This window comes from Mus musculus, chromosome 4 (assembly GCF_000001635.26).
Source record: "Mus musculus strain C57BL/6J chromosome 4, GRCm38.p6 C57BL/6J".
Taxonomy (NCBI): Eukaryota; Metazoa; Chordata; class Mammalia; order Rodentia; family Muridae; genus Mus; species Mus musculus.
In genome coordinates this window covers 65,396,025-65,412,958 of record NC_000070.6, presented here as the reverse complement: position 1 = coordinate 65,412,958, position 16,934 = coordinate 65,396,025, and the positions used below count along the sequence as shown (strand labels likewise).

The following is a 16,934-nucleotide window of genomic DNA, read 5'->3' as shown; positions in this document are numbered from 1 at the left end:
TATTAAGGCTAAAATAACATCCTATAGGAATATAGCAAAGCCCCTTAGGCTAAAGAACAATAACAGGCTTGAGGCTTGGTGTTTGATTGATTAAAATGAAATGTGTAATGAAGAGTGAAAGTTTGCAGAAAGCTGGACAAGAGTTTTGTGGGTCATGGTGACAACTTGACACAAGCTGGAGTCACTGTAGATGAGGGAAGCTCAAATGTGCCTCCCCATAAGAACCAAAAAAAAAAAAAAAGAACCATTGTAAGTAGGGTTGCCCATAGGCAGGTGGTTCTGGGTTCTGTAAGAAAGCAGGCTGACAGAGACAAAGCCATGTGGGAAAAGATAGTAAGGAACACTCCTCCTTGGCCTCTGCATCAGCTCCAGATTCTGGCCCTGTTTGAGTTCCAGCCCTGACTTCCTACAATGATGAACGCCGATGTGGAAACTTTTACTTCCAAATGTCTTTGCAGCTCAGTTTGAAGAAGCTGTATTCCACATTAGAGGTGATGGGGAGAGATCAAAGATCTCTGAAGGAGGTATGATATTAATGGATCGTCTCCTCAGTAACATATCCCTGGAGAAAGATGAAGAGTAGACAAAAAAAGATGTCTATATGGATATGGAGAGTGGTGAGAGATTGTTTAAGATATGGCTTTAGTCATGTAGGTGGGAAAGGATGGAAGATTTTGAACAATGCTCTACTGGAAATGGGAAGTGGGTAAATGAAAATTTTACATATGAATAAAATTTATTTAAATAGATTATGCCCACTCCTGCCATTCCCTTCCACTCCACTCCTCTTGGACCCCATTCCCAATTCTCCTTTCAACTTCATATTTTCTTCCTCCTCCTTCTCCTCTTCTTCTTCCTATTCTCCTTTTCCTTTATAGCCCAAAGTCCAAAAACTGTTGGTCATATGCAGGTAGATGTAGAGCCATTCATGCTTGTGTTTAATAAATATCTACTGAGGGGTTACCTTGTAATCTGACAGAAGTTTTTTCATACACATTAGTGACTAATGACTTTCCTAATCCTTATGAGCTTAATATCCTATTGGTGGGGGTGGATGTTTTAACACAATAAACAGGTGAACATTCAGCATATTGTGATGTCATAAATACTTTAAGGAAAAGATTAGATTTGACTCAATGATACCAGAAGTTTGACATAGTTGAAATTTTAAAAGGGAACCTCATTGAAAACAAAGTATTAACTGCACATATTTGAGGGAGATTAGGGAGGAACTGGGGTGAGAACATTTAAAGGAGAATTGGGAGCCAGTGCAGACTGCTAAAGCATGCTGGGATTTAAGAGGCAGCCCCACTGGATGGAAAGTACTGACTTCTCTCTGTTCAGCAGAGACCCAGGAACTCCAGAATAGGACATTAAGATTAGGAATTCTAACTCCATCTTATCCATTCCACAGAATTCTCCAAATAACCCCTTGAGTCAGGCAAAACTTTATCCATTTTCTTGGCATGGGAACCAGAACTTAAAGAGACAAAATGCTCACAATGTGTCAAAACCTGAAATGTGGAAAAAATTTTAAATCTAGAACGTTCTCCACTTTCCTGTTCATGCTTCTAGGCTCTATGCCAATATTTCTCAACCTTCTTAAGACTGTGACCCCTTAATACAGTTCCTCATGTGTGAGGACCCCCAACCAAAAAGTTATTTTCATTGCTGTCTCATAACTGTAATGTTGCTATTGTTATGAATTATAATGTAAATATCTGATATACAGATGGTCTTAGGTGACCCCTGTGAAAGGCTCAATGGATCCCCAAATGGATTGTGACCCACAAGTTGAGAAACATGGCTTTCTCTATACCAATCCAAGGATTCTAAGAGTTCCACTGCAGCTGTCATACTCCCACATTTCCAAATAAGCCAAAGATATGGCTTTCACTTGGGATTTCATTGAAAGTTTCTAGTTTTCTACTTTATCTAAAGCTTTTTGGTTACATAAAGAGATATGAGATAGGAGTTGAAGCAAGAATGATAAAGAAGAAACAGCTCCCAAACATCCGTCAAGGCCACTGCTGTCTCAGAAGGTTTCTCACTCCAATTTCTGTTTATTGTTATTTTTGCTGAGATTAAATTCTGGGTTATCCTCATACTACATACATTTTACCACGGAGCCATACATGAGCCCCTCCATTTCCCACACAGAAATATTTTAGATATAATTCCACATCTACGGAATTTTCTTCTGTGAAGGTACTCGATATGTTTTATGCTTCAAATATTTTAAAGTTGAGCAAAGATCACAACAAATTCCACAACATTTTCCTCCCCTATAAAGAAGCAGGAGTTCACCCCCTTCTACCTAGTTCCTGGCAGCCGCTAACCTGCTAGGCAATAGGCATTTCCCTATTGCATACAAGTTACATGAATGAAATTATACCAATTTTGATCTTATACATCTAATGTTTTTGTATAACTTAATTTTATTAAAGTTCAGTGAAGCTGTAGCTGGAGTAAGAACCAAATTTCTTTTCATGGCTAAATAATATTCAATTATATAGCTATATCAGACTTTGCTTATCCATCAGTTGATGACAAATTGTGTCATTTTACACTTTAACACTTCTATAAAATTCCCCATGCAAATTTTTCCATAGGGAAATATATATATATATATATATATGTATATATATATATAATATATTTATATATGTATATATATATATATACACACACATACACACACATATATACATATATATATGTATATATATATATGCATAGAAGAATTGGTGAGTCATACAGACACTCTAGTTTGATTTTAGACAGGACCTACTAGAAATAGAAGAACTGCAACAGAAAGCTCTGGGTTCAACTGAGAGACTCCACTTCAGTATATAAATAAGGTGGAGAATAATTGAGAAGAACACTCTCAACAACTCCAGGTTTGCACATGTATGTTCACACATGTGCTTGTGTACCTTTGTGCACTCACATGCACCAGGACATATTAGAGTATGCATGCATGGATACCAACTTGACCATGCATGAATCACATACACAAACACAAATGACTGAACAATGATTTGGTACCTTGGCATAAATGAATTACAGTGAAGCTTGAAATCACGTAGGTTATTTTAGAACTGCTGGAATGTCACGCATATTTGTTAAAATCATAGAAATTTAAAATTGGAAAAGACCTTTCAGCCAACCAAGTCAATCATTTCTCATATTTTCTTTTCTTTTTGAAACAGGGTTTCATGTAGTCCAGGCTGGCATCAAACTTCTTATGCAGCCAAAGATGACCTTGAACTCTTGATCCTACTATCTTCAACTCTCTGCACTAGTCTCTCAGATGTATACCAAATGCTTATTCTTTGTATGGTGCTGGGGGGGTTGGTCAAACTTAGGCCTTCATACATTCTGTGCAAATAGTCTACCCACTGAGCTCTCCCTAATGAGTATTCCTTTTTGAGTTTACTAAAAATAGGGGGAAATTCTGTGTTCCTCCCTAGGTGACTCTGGTAGTCTGGTTGAAATGCATGCATCCAGAGTGGATTATCAAGTTCCTTAAGTCAGCCTTTACCCTTTCAAGCATGTGTTGTATTTTTTTAAGGGGAAGAATGAAGGTGTGTCACTGTGATATAGTCATGCTGAACCTGCTATGTTATTGGTTTACAAATAACACTATATAAATATAATTAACAAATGAGAAAAAATGAAGAGGATAGAGAGAGAAAAGAGAGAAGAAGAGAGAAGAAAGAAAAGACGAGAGAAGAAAGGGAGGGGGCATGCTTTGCCCTATTGAATCTTTTCTAAGCATCTTTGTCAAAACAAAATTGACGGTGACTATATGATTTAGTTTCAGGTTCCCAGGTGTATTCCATTGGTCTGTGTGTGAGATCTTACTGCAATCAGATATTCTAGTCTTTCAGTTTGCTTCACAGTTTTTTATTTTTACATTTGTAAAAGGTACTGGCCTACATACATGTAGTTTTCTTTTTCTTCTCTTGTGCTATCAAAGTAATTTCAGCCTCATTGAATTAACCACTCTCAGTTCTTTATACGAAGGGTTTTTAGAGGATTGGTGATCATTTAGTGTAATTCCCAATGACATCATGTAGCCCATTCTTACCAGGAGGAGAAAGCAAGCAATTAGGCAATGAATGAATGAATGAATGAATGAATGAATAAATAAATAAATAAATAAATAAATAAATAAATAAAATCATTACCCAGGACCACTGTGTTGACAGGCAGCAGAATCAGGTTTTACCAACAAGCAACATGAAGTTTCTCCCTAGCTCAGCCAGTGCCCACCATATTACCTCTCTGCTTTGACATAGTATGACTCACCTACCAATCCAGTGGCCAAGCTGAACTCTATGTGAATCTGGTAGATCGTGGTGCTCCCATCACTGATGCCAGTCTCCAAGGCCATTGCCTATGCATCGAGATGATGTGCCTTGCTTTATTTTATTTTCCTGTTAATTTACTTAATTGTTCACTTTACACCCAGATTGCATCCCCCCTCTTCTCCCAGTTCTCTCCTCACGTATTTCCCCTTTCGCCCCTGTCCTCCTCTGAGAAATACCAATCCACCCTGGCATATCAAGTCACTCCAGAATTAGGCAAATCCTTTCCCACTGAGAGACAAGGCAGCCTAGTTAGGAGAATAGGATTGGTAGGCAGGCAACAAAGACAAGCACCGTCCATGTTTCAGTTGCTGGAGGACTCACATGATGATCAAGCTGCACATTTGTTACATATGTTCAGGGCCCTAGGTCCAGCCCATGGATGCTCTTTGGTTGGTGGTTCAGTCTCTGGAAGCCTCCAAGGGATGCAGGTTTGTTGATCCATTGGTCTTCTTGTGGAGGTTCTATCCTGTCCTTCCCCCAACTCTTTGACAAGGCTCCCCAAGCTCCATCCTATGTTTGACTGTGGGTCTCTGCATCTGTTTCAGTCAGCTTCTGGGTCAGTCGTCCCTGAGGCTCTGCAAGGACAATTATACCAGATTCCTGTCTGCAAGAATAAGAGAGTATCATTAATAATGTCAGAGATTGGGGCTTGCCCCTGGGATGGGTCTCAAGTTGGGCCAGTCATTGGTTGGCCATTCCCTCAGTCTTTACTTCTTTGTCCCTGAACTTTTAAAGAAGCGTCATTTTCATGTTTTTTTTTTTCCTCCCTCATTTGCGCATGCAAAGTGAGCAAGCCCAACAGTATAATGTTCAGTGCACCAGTCACAGTTCTTGTTGCTTCACAGGTTCTTCATTCAGACAATAGTTCTGTGAGACACATATTGCTGACTCTATTTTATGGATACAGAAAGTAAGGCTCAAAGAGATGCTGTAAAAAGGAAAGAGACAAGTTGTGATGACATTTAATCTCTGAGACTCCAAGAACAGGGCCTTAGATCTCATAGATGAGGTGGGCTTGATCTCAGTGTAAAGTAAATAAGAACTAGCTTTTCTCTGTGAAAATATGGTAACGTGAATTTCATCTTTCTCATATGCTGTAACTGCTCTGAACTGTGACTCAAGAATCAGTTGTCTAACAATTCTGACTGCTTGGGAATAGCATTGGTTTTGAGTATACTGGACCCCACTGAAGTATTACCAGTGTCTTTGTGTCTTTGAGAAACTCAATTCAATCTTTATGGTTTGCATGACTCATGAAAACCACAAAGTGAAAACCATAAAGTTTGAAAGTGGTTTAATCCTATACACACTTCTAGCAATCGCAAGGGCAAAAGACACCTGTGTAACCACTCTCCATACCTATGCAGGATAGGCATCTAGGAGATGTGTGTGTAAACTTCAAGAAACTTTCTCATCTCCAAATAACTATTTGTTTCTTTTATAATACCCCTGTGGGGTTATCAACAGTATTTGAGGCACAGAGAAGTCAATGGGTCTGACAAAAGCCACAAAGCTAGTAGCAGGTTAATAATAAGACAACCCAGAAGCCACACCCAGTACCTCTCTGCTCCTGAGTGACAACTATCTGTAAAATCATTTTTCTAATAGCTGTTTAAAAATCATTTAAATCTAGATTTTCAAAATGCTGTCCAGTATAAAGCAAAGGCATAAAAAAGAGCTCAGAGTTTTTTTTAAAGGTTCCAGAAATACAAGCTGGACAGGAAATAAAGTGGACATTCTGTACTTATTCATTCTTTGTCTTGGGAACCACAAAGTTGAACTGTGTGGGTTTTACCTTTAAGTAACCTAGTAAGCCATGAAGAGTTTCCAATGAAGAATAATAATCAGTCTAACTATGTGTTATATATGTCATACCCTGGAGAAAAAAGGAAAAAAAAAAAAAAACAAGGCAACAAGAAGCAGAAGTCAGAGAGTTAACATTAGAGTTAAAGCTAAGCCAATGCCTATCTGTTTTAATGTTCGGGAAAGGCTTAGGTTATTTGAAGGATGAATGAATGAATGAATGAATGAATGAATGAATGAATAAGTGAGTGAATGAATGAACTAAAATGACCATTTGCCCAGTGTTTGCATATTCAGGCACTAGGGGTTGTTTTCTTTTACTTGTTTGGATGGTTGGTTGATTGGTTGGTTAACAGGTTAATTGATTTTGGTTAGCTTTATGATGTTTTAACTATACAAATAACTCTTAGGTGGAAAGGGCAGAAATTGTTATCACTTTTCCATGAAAGCAAATACGATCCTGTGAGTGGCTGACAACCCTAATGTGCACCTGAGACTCCACCTAGTTCAGGGTCCCCTTTGAATATAGATACTCTCGAATATAAAGGAATATCCCTGAAGCAAACCCAAGGCCAACACTACATTTTACTAAAGGGCTCTTGACACTGCATGCCCTTTGAGACTTCCTCTCCAGAATGGTATACAAGCTCCATGAGAATTACACTCTTTTTTTTCTTTTTGTTGGATATCTATCTTGATGTAACAGCATGCTTTTCACTTAGCAGGTCTTTTACTGATGGCCAGGCTAACACAGTATGATGTGACTGTGATATGTGTGTGTGTGTGTGTGTGTGTGTGTGTGTGTGTGTGTGTAGTTGGCATTTAGAATTCAACCACAGGGCTAAAAATGATAATTTAGGGCTTAAGAGTGAATCCTGCTCTCTGAAAGAATTCAAATTTGGTTCCCAGCATCTGACAACTTAAAACCACCACCTACAGTGTATCTGATAACCTCTGCCCTGTCTGTGAATTCATGTGAACATACATACCCTACCTGACACACACACACACACACACACACACACACACACACACACACTTAAAATAAGCCTTCGGAATGATGGAGAATTTAACCACACACTACCTCACATTTGTCCCAACTCAGGATTCACAACCACTACCCAGATTGTGCCCTTTTACAGGTTGAAACATAGGTACTACTATGCCACTACTAGGATGCTTGGATCATGTCTTTGTGGCAGGAATGAGAATTAAAGTTTATCTTGTTATGTGTGGGCTGCTAGCCTGACCTGGAAAATAGAAAGGTTGTGTTCTGGTGCTAAGGGTAAGTGGCTACATGTGACAGAAGAGGAATCCACAGCAGCCTTTTCTTACACACTCTGTCCTTTCACTTTGGTATTCCTATACTAAAGGAAAACAAAGGCCATTTTGCCTAGATCAGGGAAACTTGGGACATCTGAATCCTGACACCCACACCAGACCATTTGGTCTTCATGTCCAAAGCTGGGAAACAGAGGGCATGATAGGACTTTCCCCCAGCTCTGCTCCCCATTCAGAATCAGTTCTGAAACTGAGTTCAGGTCATCAGCCAGGTACTGAGGTGTTAGACTAGACGTCAGAAGAGCTATGACCTCAGAGCAGTTGCCTGAACCTTCTGTGCCTATGTGTACCATGGGAATGATTTTAAACTCTGGGATCATGTGAAGAAACATAGGGGAAACTATTTCCTTAAATACTGCTGGAGTTCTCCATCAAGTTCTATAAATGTTCCCCCTAGAAGTGCAGACTGTAGGATCTATGCTTGCTGTTAGTATCTTCTGTTTGTCTCTCTAGTATGAAAACAGCCATAGAAACCATATTTTTTAAAAAGAAATTGTTTTTCATTTAGATATTATTTTAAAAAGCAGACAGCAAGCTGAGTTTGGCTTTAAATCGCACTCTCTGTGCTTGTAGGTTGTCACAGTTCCTATTGATGATTTGACAAATGGTTCCTAAACTCAGCACCTTCATATAGCTATTTGTTCCACACATTAATTCTGCAATTCTGAACTACAATCTGGACACAAGTTAGGTTTTCTTTTCTTCATGATGTATGGCACCTTAGGTACAAGAAATTCAGCTTGGTATGATTTAACTTCTCAGGCTGGAATGATCGAAGTTTCCTAGCCCCAACCTACTAAGGTTTCCACAGGTATCGTTTTTTCATGGTGTGGCTTCCTTATAGTCTAGAGGTAGCATCACATTCAGATTTCTTATTGGAGGCTCAGGATTCCAAGTGAGATACTTTAGTGAACAGGGGGAGGGGGTATTGATTTGAACAATCAGGCACGGTAGAGTAACACAGCATCTCCACCATTGTGCCCTCCTGATCAAAGCACCGTTGAGCCAACTCCAAATCCAAGATGAAGCATCAATTACTCAACAGAACTCATTCTGCCCTTGAAAACATTAATAATTTAAAGACACAATGTGTTCTTAGTCTATATCATATGCCGGGCACTACTTCAGATATAGTGTCCCTCTGGCATGAATATAATCATTCTCATTTTGAAGCACAGAGAATTTGAAGACGTATGGTAGTTTGTAGAACCACGTTTGACTCCAGGTAGTCAGGTTCCAGAGTCCATTCTAATCTATGCACAGACTGTCTCACCGGCACGATGGCAATGAGCGTTTCTTCTCCTTGTAGCATCCAATTGTAAACATTGCTCCACACCTCCTGACTCCAGAGTACATGGGCATTACTAAGGGTGGCAAAGGAAAAAAAAAAAGTATGGTACACCATTCCTTTTATAAGTATTCTAAAACATGGTCCAGGAGATTGAATTTTAGTTTCCTTTTTGTGACTCCATGAGTTTGAACTTTGGCTCCCATCTTAAAGTTACAGAAACAAAATGTACTACCTACCAAAGTGTATTGGTAAAGGTGTCACTTGTCTTGGAGCTGGTGTAGCCTGGACTGAAGATTAGAGTAGTCTCTTTGCATGGGACTCCCATGAAGGGCAATCTGGAAGAGATAACAATAGCTCTGTCTGAGAAGAAAAATCTTCTGTCTCTAAAGTATCCTATCTAACCTACCTCCAAAGATTAGATTGCCTCCATCGCTACTATGGAGACTGGCAACTGAGACTCTGAGAAGGGTAGTTAGGAGTGTCTCAAATCTAGCTGTCCAGACCAAAAGTATCTGTTGGAACACTGGTGGTTTCCCCACCACCCCATTGTACTGGGAAGGCAGGGAGCAGAGCCATAGTAATGGGGGTGGGGAGGTAGAGAACTGGGGGTGGAGAGGTGAAGGGGGTGGGTGTGAGCTAATGGGAAGTTGTTTGCCAAAGCCTTGTCTGGGGAAGGAACATTTTATAAGACCAGGGCCTCTGGCCTGGAAACATCTGTTTCCCTTCAAATCAGCAGAGAGACTTTTGCCTCCCCAGAATGCCTAAATCATGCAGTGACTGGGGAAGAGCAGGCGTTGGCTTAGAGACTTCAAACACATTCTCCTGTCCTCTAGGGGACCTGAGCCTGACATAGGCCTCTGGGGCTCTCTCCCTGCTCTTACCCCCTGTCAGATTCTGAGAAGCTCTCACCGCCAATTAACTTCTCAGGTTCGTTCTCTCACCCCTGCTGCTAGGAGGTCTGGGGGTCTTGAATGGGACCTGCAACAGCTCCTTTTTCACCCACCCACCCACCTCTGATCTCCAGGAGGGCTACTCACCCCAGGTAGAGTTGAAATTAGAGCCTTAGAAAGAAGCAAAATAATAGCAGTGACAATATGAGCAAGGGCTGTTGTTTGTGGACTGCCTAGCACATGCTGGATGTCATGCTGGCATATGCTCTACCACTTTTGGTTGTAAACCAGCTCCCCTCCTTGGCAGGTTTTAATGTTGTGATTTCCATTTTATAGGTGAATAAGTTGCGATAAATCTTCGAGTATCCAATAAATGGGGAACTCGATATGAAAACCAAATTGCCAAATTCCTTCTGCTATTCTCCCCGAGAACTCCTCAATCCAATCACCCTTTGTTTGTTTCACAGATAGAAAAAATTCATTTCCTGACGAGGGCCGTGGCTCTAATAGCATGAGGTGGTTATTTCTCATTCTGGCTAGTATTTGCTGACAGTTGAGGTACCAGGTATTTACCGAGAGTTGCTATGTCTGGAAGACAACTCATGGATAGAGACGTGCACAGGCCCTGCATCATTTTGAGGGGATAAGAAACAGGCTTCCCTAAAGAGGTGATGTTTGGAGTGTAGTTCAAAGACAAGGGAAAAGAGTGGCTCAGTCAGAAGAGGCAGCATCTACGAGAAGCCAAAAGGTGGCATCCAGCCTCTGGAGCAGGCAGCAGTTGGACCCACCTTAACTGGAAAGCAGGAGGCAGCTGAGATCATCAAATAAGACTGGAGCTACTGCCAAGGTCGCTCCTTGGATTCAGAGACAGAGTGGCATTGAATGAATAAATGAACATGAAAGTCTCTAGCTGAGAATGATACATTTATGGGGAACGATTGCAGGAGGATGACACTGTCCTGACACTGAAGAAACAATTCTCTACATATGAGTCCTCATCTCAAACAAATCCCTACAAAGTTCTTAGATTCATTTTAGGTTCTCAATGCAGAGGACTGCATTACTTTAAGGTGCCTAAGATACTGCAGCACAATCTGGAAATGCTGGACCAAAGCCCTAACTTTCAACCACATTGATTGATAATTTTCCCTCTGGAAAAAGGTCAGCACTTGAAGAAGAAATGGCTTAATCCTAGTGCTTCAGATTCCTATGAAGTCCAACTTTGCTCTTAGAGCCACTTCTAAAACCTTCAAAACTTCCCCAAAGTATACTTAGACATACGCCAGCCACTTGTATAAAACACTGTTGGACCTTACAGGAGGACCCAGAGAGTCTTGGGTCTTTATCTTGAATTTAGTTGCTGTGGCTTCTCGTGCAAATCATTTCCCCTCTCAGCCTTTCTCTTGTCAATTATGAAATCAGGATTCGAAGCTACAGGATGGAGCTCCAGGGTTTCCATCCATTTCATCATTTGACTTCAGTCTGCTCCTCAAGGACCACAGAGACTCAGAGTGTAGACAACATCCTCTTAATTCCTGAAAAGCATAAAAGTCTGACTGTGTGCTTCGGCATCCTCCCCCTCTATGTCAGATACCATCACTTTTTTCCTCTTACAAAGAATGCTTGATTTTTTAACTGATTTCAGATGTGGTTGTGGAGTCATTTTCCAATTTCAGCTGAGACAGGCAGAAAGCTCATGCCCTTATGACTTTTGACCCAGGTCTGTGAGAATGATACCTTCCTTCTTCTCTTCCATACTCTGCCCCACCATTCTGACAGGAACACTAAGCAGGGTGGCCTAAGGCCTTGTCTATTTGGTACTTCTGCTTACACAGTTAGATACTGTGCTAGCAAAAGCCCAAACTACACTTCAAGGACCAAGGGTTGCACCATGCCTATTATGGCATCTCCTTCCGTCTTCATCCTCAGCTTGTGTCCCATAGCTTGTAAATGAAGGGGCTGAGAGTCAGAGGTGGTAAACAGCTTCCTAAAGAATTCTCTGCATGCCACTGGAAAAGGCAAGGCTTCTACCCACCTTTCAGTCTTTAGGATGGTATTTGAGTTGGGAGGGATATAACTCGGTCTAGCACGAGTCTATCACATGCAAGACCTGGGTTTAATTGCTAGCCCTACAAAAAGGCAAAACAACTCTAAGGTTACTTTTTCCCTAGCATGGAATTATTGGTGCTGCTTGAAGAAGCAGAGAAAACAGAAGCATCATCAAGACATAAAATGTCCAATCAGAAAGAAGCCTTAAACATCTAAATCTTTCTGTCTTGAGGCTTACGGGTATATTAACTCACTCGTTACAAAATTTGCTCATCAGTTGTGACATATTGCCTCTTCCTGTACAAATAAAATGCTTTTCACAAAATTGTGCATTCTTGCAGGAATCAGTATTGTATATGTGGTCTTTATAAAAATCTGCAACTGCAAACCATTCCTCATGCCTCATTCCTTGTAACCCTGGAGATAACCATATGCTGTAAAATTTTCGCCAATCTGTTGATGGGGAAACTGGAAGTGAGGAATGCAACGTAGTTTTTTCAAGTTCACTGATTTCTACAAAAGTTGAGTGAAGAGTGCTGTGTTAAATGATGCAAACAGCCATGCTTAAGTGTGTTCTCGATGGCCTTACAGGCTTCGATTGGAGCCCCACCTTCAGCAGCTTCTAGGTGAGTCACTGTGCAGATGGAAAGGACATACCTGCTATCTTCAAATACAGTCTTTTGACTTTGAAAATTGCAAAGTCTCACATTCCAGAGTTTTGTTTTTCTTTTTTCTTTATCCATTTTGAGAAGGTTTATGTTATTGTTTTTTGTTTTTGTTTTGTTTTGAGAGAGGGCCTTGCTATGCAATCAAAGATGGTTCAGTGTCCCAGTCTAGACCAAGGTAGTTTGAACCCAAAATCTTCTTGCCTCATCCTCCAGAGTACTGTGTTTATGTTTGTATGCCAACATGTCTATCTAGCTTCCAAGTATCTTCTTTTCTCTACATGGTTTTCCAAAGAACACTTAACTTTCATATCTATCAACACTGAACCTGACAGGCAGTTGGGTCTGCCTGTCACTGACACTTGGTGAACCTAAATCAAGCTCAAAGATATAAAGTGACTGTGCCAACGCCACAACCCAAAGGGACAGAACTGGAATAAAAACACGAGTCTGCTCATCTCTAAAACCAGGCTTCGTTTGCCATCATCACCTTCTTGCTTTGTACTGAGAAGTTCCTCTTCACTTGCCCTTGTACGCAAACAACCTTTGAGACTGTGCAGTTACAGAGTGTCAAAGCTCGAAGGCCTAGGTAGATTCCCGAGCTGAGACTGGCTCAGGTAGTGAATGCTGGAGCTGGATAGAGTAAGTCAGAGCAAAAGGGTCTAGATTTCAACAGGCTGCAGGCTTGCCTTTTACCTCTCCACACCTGTGACTTTGTACAGGTTGCTGATTATTTTACCTTAGGTTTCCTCTCCTGAAGCGATGATTATTTTTGGATGGTTTCATAAGATTAGAAAAGTTCATGGCGTAGTACTGGCTCAGCAGGGCTGAGGTTTCATAAGTGTAGATAGTTGGATGTCTGCCGATCGTGGTCCTGATGACAGTAGTTGGCAGCAATTCCATTCAAGTGCTTCACCATCAAACACTCTTAGGTTTAAGTAGTTTGTCCCAGTACTCACTATGTGATTCTGGGCAAGGTGCCTTTCCTTTCTGAGTCTCAAGTATAAAATAAAGAGGGTGATAGTATATCTCCTTTAAAATTGCTTGGTGAGATAAACTGTTTATCTCAGTGTGAAGCATATATGTTAATAACTTTGTGCAAGGAATGTGTATTTACTAAGGGCCCAATATGCATACTTAATCGGTCTTGCCAGTTCTGTAGCTTCATAGCCATGACACTAAGTCTATTTTAAATAGCATGAACTCAACTAAATGCTGAGTAAGTTAAAAAGGAAGGAAATAGGGCAGCAGGACTCAGTTTTTTTTTTTTTTTTTAACTTATCCTAGGAAACCATCTATCCACTTCACACATCTTCCTGTGCTCCAGGTGGAGAACAGAGACATGACCAAGTGTAGCCACGCCCATATACAGCCCTTCTATTCTTACTCTCCCTTGTTTCTACATCCTACCTTCTCTGGAAAATAGTTCCTTTTCCTTCCTTAGATTTTGTGTAAGCTACAGTACTAATGCTCAGAGACCTGAAGACGGGAAGGGCCATAGACCCTCCTTGCTCTGCACAGATTCTGTTCTCTGCATCTGCCAAGTGTGATGTGAACAGTTATGTCCACAGGCTGAATCCCATCTAGGTAGCATAGAGATTCCGATGATGTGATGGGAAGGTCGGGCCAGCCTTGTAGCTAGAATATTTTCTAAATGCCTGTCATAGCTTGCAGTGTCCTTCCCTCTCAGTTGGCTCTGTCTTGGCCATAACAGTTGCCTATTCTTCCATCTGGTCTTTTTCTTCTCGGCGTCTTTGCATTTAAGGCTATTCCTTTGCAGTTCTTTTACATTTCCTGAGCTTGTTATTTTTCCTCTGATATTGCCCCCTTGCTTTTTCCTCATGGTTCATGTCTCAGTTAAAAATTTACTTGCTTAGAAAGGCATCTGTGTGCCCCTCAACAGAGGAATGGATACAGAAAATGTGGTACATTTACACAATGGAGTACTACTCAGCTATTAAAAAGAATGAATTTATGAAATTCCTAGGCAAATGGATGGACCTGGAGGGCATCATCCTGAGCGAGGTAACCCAATCACAAAGGAACTCGCACAATATGTGCTCACTGATAAGTGGATATTAGCCCAAAACTTAGGATACCCAAGATATAAGATACAATTTGCTAAACACATGAAACTCAAGAAGAACGAAGACCAAAGTGTGGACACTTTGCCCCTTCTTTGAATTGGGAACAAAACACCCATGCAAGGAGTTACAGAGACAAAGTTTGGAGCTGAGATGAAAGGATGGACCATCAAGAGACTGCCATACCCAGGAATCCATCCCATAATCAGCTTCCAAACGCCGACACCATTGTATACACTAGCAAGGTTTTGCTGAAAGGACCCAGATAGAGCTGTCTCTTGTGAGGCTATGCCTGAGCCTAGCAAACACAGAAGTGGATGCTCACAGTCAGCTATTGGATGCATCACAGGACCCCCAATGGAGGATCTAGAGAAAGTACCCAAGGAGCTAAAGGGATCTGCAATCCTATAGGTAGAACAACATTATGAACTAACCAGTACCCCCCCGGAGCTCGTGTCTCTAGCTGCATATGTATCAAAAGATGGCCTAGTCGGCCATCATTGGAAAGAGAGGCCCATTGGTCGTGCAAAATTTATATGCCCCAGTACAGGGGAATGCTAGGGCCAAGAAGTGGGAGTGGGTGGGGATGCGTGTGGGGGACTTTTGGGATTGCATTGGAAATGTAAATGAAATAAATACCCAATAAAATAAATAAATAAATAAATAAGCCACAGGAAACAATCTTATATCTAATTAAAAATGGAAAAAAAAAAGAAAAAAGAAAGAAAGGCACGGTGAGCTCATCCTTCCTAAAAGCTCACACAGCTCCCACTCCTACCCTGACCTCTCCTGTGGGGTCCTGTTGTATTTTCCATCACATTGGCCATCCTTTGACTGTTCTGTTGTGCATTTTGTTGTTTTAGCTTTTGATTAATTGAATTCCATTCAAAAGTCAGTATCTAAAACAAGTCCCAGGACAGAATTTGTGCTCAGTAAGTAATTTTAAAATTAATGAGCAAATGAATGAATGAATGAATGAACATGTAAATGAGCATATTTATCCAGCAGTTTATCATTGCTGCTCACTTCTCACCCCCTAGATTCACAGGGGGTATCCACACCTCTATTCTGCCTTGAAGAACAATGAGTCCAAATGACACACACTATAACGTTCGACACCCTCACTGTGAAAGATGGTTCATGGTATATCTTAACCTTTAGGGTTTACTTAACTGCAAATTACAAGACTAACTGCAAAGTGCCCAGCAGGCACTCAAAGCTTGATACACGCTTCATAATTTTTTAAATTATCATTATTTTAAAAATCATTTTTTTACACATAGCTTAGGGATTTCTGAGTTCTTGGGAGCGTTCCCTGTGGCCATGGTTTTGTGGATTTCCTTCCAGCTCTCAGAGTCCTTCTGGAAAGTCTCACTCTGATGCTGTCTTGCTGTGCTGCAGGTTCACTCTGTATGCTGTGGATACTCGAGGGAGGCACTCAGAGCTCAGCACAGTGACTCTAAGGACAGCTTGTCCACTGGTAGATGACAACAAAGCAGAAGGTAGGTGATTCATCTCTGCATTTGCCAGGGAAGTCCCACGTTTCTCCTCTCTAAGAGCTGTCACTAACTACCACACAGTATTTTGTGTGTGTGTGTGTGTGTGTGTGTGTGTGTGTGTGTGTGTGTGTGTGTGTAAAAACTAAAGGAGCAGGAAGAACATAGAATTAAATTAATCGTAATAGTGGAAGAACTAATGGAGATGAACTACCAGCATCCTTGTTGGTGGTTAGACCTGCTCAACTATTGGCAGGGAATGTTGAGTATCAGAGCCTGTATTCTACACTTTGGAACTAACCAGTTTCTTCTATTTAAGTCTGTGCTAGAACTGGCAAGTCAGTGACACCTTGTAGAGTAATCTTTTTGTACCTCTGGCGACATTAACTGATAGCACGTTACTCCATTCTGAGCAGTAGGAGGTTGTATTTAAACTTTCACCTCTGGCCAACCACTAGTGTCCGTCAGTCAGATTTAACATACAAGATTAAACTTTTGCTTTGTTTCATTTTTAGCTTCTCCTGATTCAAGAAGTTCAAAATATTAGATAATAACATCTATAAATAATACAGCAATCAATTAAACCAACCATATACTTAGCATTTAGGTACAGTTTATATATCTAGACTAGCAAGCAGTGTTCATAGCTCACAGGTCCAGACATTTCCCCAAAGCTGTGGTCTAAGCAATGTATTAGAGGCAAGTCTGTATCCTTTGGTAGTTTTCATTTTTGATAGGGAGACACAGTTTTTTATTCATTTAACAAAGAGCTTGATAATAATGTTGGATGTGCTTATAGATAAGAGGAGCCAAGCTCTTGATCCTTAAGATGAGGGGATTTGTGGTATCTTCTGGAGAGTTCCAGTACGATTTTTTTTGTTTGTTTGTTTGGTTGGTTTTTTTCAAGACAGGGTTTCTCTGTGTAGCCCTGGATGTCCT

The 16,934-nt window shown here is 40.7% G+C and overlaps 1 protein-coding gene across 4 annotated transcripts in view; it reads left to right on the top strand.

Moving 5' to 3' along the window:
* Positions 1-16,934, top strand: part of Astn2 (astrotactin 2) — a 1,023,735-nt gene that overhangs the window by 991,579 nt on the left and 15,222 nt on the right. For all 4 annotated transcript variants that reach the window (NM_019514.3, NM_207109.2, XM_030253680.1 and 1 more), the window contains one exon: positions 15,901-16,001. In NM_019514.3, the coding sequence (NP_062387.2) occupies positions 15,901-16,001 (101 nt within the window). The remainder of the gene's footprint in view (positions 1-15,900; positions 16,002-16,934) is intronic.